This window comes from Plectropomus leopardus, chromosome 12 (assembly GCF_008729295.1).
Source record: "Plectropomus leopardus isolate mb chromosome 12, YSFRI_Pleo_2.0, whole genome shotgun sequence".
Classification (NCBI taxonomy): domain Eukaryota; kingdom Metazoa; phylum Chordata; class Actinopteri; order Perciformes; family Serranidae; genus Plectropomus; species Plectropomus leopardus.
This window is the reverse complement of record NC_056474.1, coordinates 16,001,253-16,008,040: the sequence shown is the minus strand read 5'-3', so window position 1 is coordinate 16,008,040 and position 6,788 is coordinate 16,001,253. Positions and strand designations below refer to the sequence as shown.

General features: G+C 41.8%; 1 protein-coding gene across 3 annotated transcripts in view; it reads right to left on the bottom strand.

Annotated features, from left to right (window-relative positions):
* Positions 1 to 453: 453 nt before the first annotated feature.
* Positions 454 to 6,788, bottom strand: part of yeats2 (YEATS domain containing 2) — a 30,576-nt gene continuing 24,241 nt past the window's right edge. For all 3 annotated transcript variants that reach the window (XM_042497844.1, XM_042497846.1, XM_042497845.1), the window contains 7 exons: positions 6,416 to 6,492; positions 6,212 to 6,291; positions 4,693 to 4,897; positions 3,865 to 4,100; positions 3,652 to 3,726; positions 3,330 to 3,403; positions 454 to 2,171 (listed from right to left, as the gene is read on the bottom strand). In XM_042497844.1, the coding sequence (XP_042353778.1) occupies positions 2,063 to 2,171; positions 3,330 to 3,403; positions 3,652 to 3,726; positions 3,865 to 4,100; positions 4,693 to 4,897; positions 6,212 to 6,291; positions 6,416 to 6,492 (856 nt within the window). In that variant the 3' untranslated portion in view covers positions 454 to 2,062. The remainder of the gene's footprint in view (positions 2,172 to 3,329; positions 3,404 to 3,651; positions 3,727 to 3,864; positions 4,101 to 4,692; positions 4,898 to 6,211; positions 6,292 to 6,415; positions 6,493 to 6,788) is intronic.

Here is a 6,788-nt window from a genome sequence, read left to right as displayed (position 1 = left end):
TTAACCATGTATCCGTTAACAGAGAACAAGACTTTTTTACTTTATTTAATAATATTGGTTAGACAGTTAAAAATATGTTTAATATGACATACTAGAGCTATACGGGGAGGTGATGAGACAGCTCCGCTGCCCTGGCTAGAGTCGTACGCTGCCTCCAGGGCAATGCCATGTTGTTGCTTTTGGGAGACGACTACAGCACCCCTAAACAAGCTCATGATCCAGAGGCAGAGGTGGACACTTATATCCCTTTTCCACCCAAATTAGTGCCTGCACGCTTGTTTTTAAAAAATGGGTAAACCTGCTAAAAATAGGCTATAGACTGCTTTCCCCTTGCCAGTAGAGCAGGGCTGTGTACACAGCTCTGGAGCAGACGAGTCCGTCTTACTGTGTGTGTTTACTTATTGGTGCCTTTTTTTGGAACAGGTAAACAGTAGAAAGCAACATGGACACCTGTGAAAACTTTACGATGGTTATTTCTCTTTATATATCTCTTACTGATTCACTCTCTTTCAAACTCGGTGCAGACTAGTATGGATCGATGTTCGAGCGCTGCTTAGGTGGAGACGGAGAGTAATTCGTGGCGGCGCATCATTGCACCTCGCCGGTTAAGGAGCTTAGTGCGTTCACTCGGGTGTTCTGTTCCCATCAACGCCAATCAGTGCCAACACCATTAATACCTGCGTCTACTGCAGAATCATATGTACACTTTCACATTGCATTAGAAAGTCAGATGTTGGCGGGTTTTTTGTGCAGTGGAAATGAGGCTTTATACGAGAGACAATCCAATCCCCCCTCACTGAAAAATAATCCTCTTCACTGATGGAAAGGATCAGCAAACTCTGTTACACAGTATGGTCAGTTCAACATCTGCATAGTTAGCACAAGCTAATGCAGGAGTGGTAAACATCTAAAACAGTCCCAGCAAACTGACATTCACACCAAAACGGCCCGACTCTGTCATTAAACCCAGAAGGTAACATTAGCTGTGTGATGCTAACAGTTAGCCCTGTCACTGTGTGTGTACAGGGCAGGTGGACTCTCAACACAACCATAGCAGTAGTGTCATGACAAGGTGTAACGTGTATTGTATCGACAAATAAAGTGGCAAGGAGATGCTGAGCGAAGCAATATGCCACGTACAGCTCTACAATAAAATAAGACCCCCCCTCACTTGTCGGTTAATGGTTAATGAGGCTATTGCTGACAATAAAATGTCTGAATAAACATCCCTATATCCAGGGTTCCCACACATTTTTACCAATGACTTTTCCTTTCCTTTTCCAGAATATTTTACCAGATTTCCACGACTTTATATAAATAGCAAAAAATTGGTAGGCCAATAAAACAACCACTTTCTAGGCATTTGTTGACAGAGAAACTGCTAGCACTTGCTACCTTTACTTGCAAGTTAGACATTATTGCCACCAATTAGCTGTCTATGCCAAGAGACCAGACCAGCACATACAAGTACAAGTACATACAAGTACTTTACAAAATGTCAAAGGTTGTTTTTGGGGCTAAAAAATAGCCAATTCAATCCATGGTCATGCAGCCCAGATTTTGAATACATCATATTTTGTGCGATGTTCGGCAAGTTTCTGGAATTTTATGGGCATAATGTAGATGAAAGTCAAAACGATGCATATTTAAAATTTTTCCAAAGCTTGCTGTCAATTCCAAAGCATTTCCAGGCCTGGAAAACAATATTTCAAATTTCCTAACTTTTCCAGAAATTTCATTACCGTGGGAACCCTGTATCATATTATCATCATATTAAATTGATCAAATTCTTAGAGTGACATGAGTCATTTCACCAGGGTCATGACCCTCAACAAAATGTATCCACTGATTTACAGACATCTAGACATCCAGTCTTTTTGGGTGCCGTGACATCATGTGATGGGACCCGGAAGTTGTAATTCCACATTTTGGCTGTTATGTCAAATTGGCTTCAAAGGCTGCCGCTGTTCCTTATGGCTTGGTCATAACCAGCAGTCAAAAAGTCCAAGTCCTCAGGTCTCAGTATTTGTCGATTACCAGTCAGTGTCGTTCTTGTTAAGCCTCAATTGTCTTTCGAAAGGTAACCCATGTGTGTGTTGGTGAGGAAGTCACAGGTGGGGATGCTACTGACCGCCTGGTGGATGTTCATGGCTGTGATTTCTCTCGGAGCCCTGCAAAACCCAAAGTTTGGAATTAGAGCACGGTTCAACAACACACAGAAAATATGTTTCAGTCTGCCTGGGACATCACTGGCTGGTTTTTGAATATTTATGACTATTTGTCATAAACAGATTCAGTTCTGAATAAATGCTTTCAGAGGTCTCTTATATCAGTTCAGTCCCCTGATGTCTTACATCATGCAAATGGCACAGAGCACAAAATCCCTCTGGTTAAACATCAGTAAATTCTACTGTCTTTGTCTGCCAAGCATATAATGTCAAAAACATAAAACAATAACGTGCAACTCCTTGTTTTCTGCTGGTGAGGTAAGCTGGTCACAAAGACAGCAGATGTTATCAGTGTTTGCAGGTTTATTACAGAGCAGCAACGCTGCTGTGTTTGGGAAACGCTTGTAAATTAATTTAATGTTGAGCAGTCCTTTTTTATTACTGCTGATAATAAAAGAAAACAGAACTGAACTGAAAGTCAAATGAATTATAATTACTTTTATTTCAGATTAAGTGATCTCTGTGGGATATATGCATCCACTACATCTCTGAACATTATCTAGCGGCCCTGACGCACAGAAATGAGGGTCAGCTGTCAGTCATTGCTGGGCTGCTGATTAGCGACTGTTGTACTAGCTTTTGCGGTGTGTCCCACATCTTTGGCACCAGTCGGTCCTTGTTTGCTGTTTTTTGGCTTATTCAGCATGTTGAATGAGCGTCAGACTCGACAGAGCCCATCAGTGAGAGAAATCACTTTGATTCAGCTTAATGCACAAGAAGAGAAACACAAGTGAGCAAAAAACAAACAAATGACAAAAGTCAAGAAAGTGTGAGAATGAAACAAAATTGTGATAATAGGTCAGATTTGTAATTGTTTATATTATTGTTCACTGGCGCACGGAACATATGATTTGTTCAACACAACGTCAGGTTGTGTTGTAAATGTGCTAACTAGCAGTTATCCGGTTTTCCTTTTTGAATGCAAATTCTGCAAAAATTGTTAAGGCATACCTTTTCATTCGCATTCAATTTATAGATTTTATAGTTAAGAATAATCTGATCAGCAAGCTGGTCCATTGTAGAAGCCCTACATCAAATGAATGAGGTGAAAAATGGGAGCATTAAGCAGGTTGCATGTTAGAGACGGAGAGAGAGGCTGACCTGTTCTGAGGGGATTTGGCGTAGGCCCCAGCCAGAGCTTCTCTCAGGATGTCACTGGCAAACTGTTCAGTAGCCTGCAGTGTATACACACACACACATGCGCACGCACACAAACACACACACACATCATTAGTCACAAAGAAACCATCTCTCTCGTACAATACAAGGTGAAACACGCAATACTGTGCTGGTCTACATCTTATACAAACTGTTAATTCATCATTCTAGTCAAGGGTACGTTGAGGTAATGATGAGCTACTGTAAATGGCCAACTTTTTTTCTTTTCTTTTTTTTTACTGTTCTGGCCTGTATAGTGACTGACCTTCAGAATCATGGCTTCGACTACTGGAGCAAACACATTCTTCTCCACCTCGACTGGCTGGAAGGTCACCCCGATCTGAGAGAACGAGGAGTCACGATATAAAAATAGAGAAAGTGTTGCTGCTTCTTCTAGTTTAAGATTCAGTTACAAGAAGTAACACAATCACATGATATTATTGTTTAAAGTCATCAACTCTCCCTGCGTTTTCCTGACCTGCTGCGCTGTTTCACTGACAAACTGAGCGGACATGCAGGGTCCCAGAAAGAACTTGGGCTCGGCATCAGCCTCTTGCTCCTCTTCTTTGACCTTCAGTTTCTGGCAGGGAGGGGTCACGGTAATGATGTCCACTATTTTGTCGTCTGCCTCCTCTGGTTCAGTCTTTAGCAGAGCTTGCATCTGCTCCAGCCGAAGCACCAGCTCCTCGCAGCTACTCAGGGTTGTCGGGCACTCTGCGGACCGATTCACATGCACATTTAACACACCAGTTCACAAGCAGCAGCGTCCTAGCCGAGCTGTAACAGAAACTGCATCAGCATTTCACTCGGCAGCTTGCTGTGTGGCTTAAATGAAAAAACTGTTGAGAGCTTTTGTTGAATATTGGCTCATTTTACCATTTCAACAATGTGACAATTAAAAATAAAGATATTTATGCAAGAAGGAGGGGCGAGGAGAACATAAACACAGATTTTCACATTGTCTGGCTCAGGCAAGTGTGTGACTCACAGAGCTAAGCAGCCTCGTCTCTCACCCTTTAGAGACAAAAGACAGAATTAATGAGAACTATCTGTGAATAAAAAAGCACGGCTGAACAAAAGCACTGAGGCTGCACAGTGGCCGCCCTCACACACTACCGGACTGCAAACACATTACGGGACCAACTGGTAACTGCAGAAGCGCTACACCCACACATGCAACACTGAAGGGAGAATATTGATCCACTTTGAGCTGCTGAAAAAAAGAGTCAAACTGTGAAATCACAAAATTGAGGCAAAGTAAATAATCCCTGTGTTGAAGCTATGCACCAAAGGCACACAAACTCACCGGGCTCGCTGTCTATCTGTGTGAGGATGTCTTCAATGGACTCATCTTCGTTCTTGCGTTGGGGTTCGAGGTCAGGTGGCGTGTAGCCCCTCTGCCGACACCACTGCACCACCTCTCTGGTCTTTGGGGGCGTGAGGGCCTGCAGGCGGGGTGAGCGGTCCAACACATCCTGGACGACCCGTTTTACTGCCACTGCTCGCTGTAGCTACACAGAGACATACCAAAATCTAAATTAGGCCTTAAAAAAGGGTTCCCACACATTTTCATGGACAGACCTTCAACTTTTTCAAGAAAACAATATTTTTCATGCCAAACGCACCTGCCGTTATTTTTTTTTTTCATATCAGATTTAAACTCTACTCAAACATAATTTCTGCCAGCAGCCATTCATGAAGGTACAGCTGATTGGACAAAAGAAAGCAACTGAAGACATCACTTTGGGCATTTTTCCCAACTTTTTGACATTTTCTAGACCGCATGATTAATTGTGAAAATAATCGTTAAATCAATCACTAATAAAACTAATGGTTATTTGCAGCCCTAACATAAATTTACTAGGGCTCGCAGCTTTAATGCATTAATTGGGATGTGGTTAAGGTCTGTGCAAAACGTTTTTTTTTAAAGAGTCTTTTAAGGTCCTTTGACCTCTGACTTCAAGATATCCAAATGAAAATGGGTTCTATGTGTACCCACGAGTCTCCCCTCTATAGACATGCCCACTTTATGCTAGTCCCATGCAGTTTTTTAAGACAATCTGGTGAGAATTGCTTCACCTTGTCAATATGGGCTTCAAAACTTTTTTAAAATGCAAAATCAATCGAAAACATGAAATTCGAATACATTTCATTAATTGCAATTAACTATTAAAATTCTGCGACTAATCACCATTTAAAAAAAATAATCGCTTGATGTACTTTGAGACCCATGTCCCCAGAGTAAATTAGTGACCTGTAGATATAAATATCCACGTCTGGGCTCATCTGAGGGCCTTTTATAGTGGTGGAGAAGGAGAGCAGACAGCTATGACATGGGCTGGTCTGTATGAGCTATTGATGAGCCCATTAGGAAGAGATGAGAGGAGACAACCAGGCAGAGATACACATCTGACCAGATAGGAAGACATGAGGCAAGCAGAAAGCACGCTGAGTCAGGGGCCCAGCACAATGCAAATTATCACTGACATTATAGACGCCCTCACCCTGGAACCTGGAAGCAACTGCTAGTAGGAGGGTGCTGCCACTCTGAGATATTAATGAGTCTATAAAATATCATGCAAAAAAGGCAGAAAATGCGCACATCCATAAGATGTTGAGAAAGAAGCTGGACCCACACAAAGTACAAGCAAAAAACAGAGAAAAGAGGCAGATTAATACCCATAACTGCTGCAGTCATTTGTCGTGAATGGCGACTGTGACCTTTCCAATTAAATACAAAAGCCAAATTTTTGCTCCAGTGGGAAAAGGGCTATTCTAAATTTTCATCATCATGCACAAACACACACAAAACAACAAAAAGTCACCTCTGATGCTCTGCGCTTGCCAATAGTCCAGGAATAATACTGTTCTGTTGAAGAGGCACAGAATGGATGGGAGTCTTCGGCTAAACAAACAACAACAAAAAAAGAATTAAATGTCTTGACAAAACCCAGTGTATTAGCTTTCAGTCTGTTTAAATTTATGGAGCTGGTTTTGAAGCATATCACACGGAGCACAAGCTCACTTACTCTTTTCTGGCACAATGAGAGGGAACTTCTTCACCACAGCTGTCAGCAGCTGCATCATGGTCTCTATGTGCTCAGTGCTGAGAGGAGAATCACAAGAGTCAGGCATACGACCAGAAAATATTCACTGTGATGGCTGCCAGGAAGAGAAAGTGTTCTTAAAACCCTCCATTACTATGCTGGCAGTTATTTGATAGCTTTAATAAATGGAGCTATAATATTCTTCACTGAGTTCAGTTAGATAAATAGGGAGCTTTTAACACTTAAGTGGTGAGATAAATATGTATAAAACACAGTTGCTTTCTTTCATTGCACCTTTCCTCTTCACAGACAATAAATTATCCATCTCTTTAAGAATCAGTTAATGTGCTCTAAG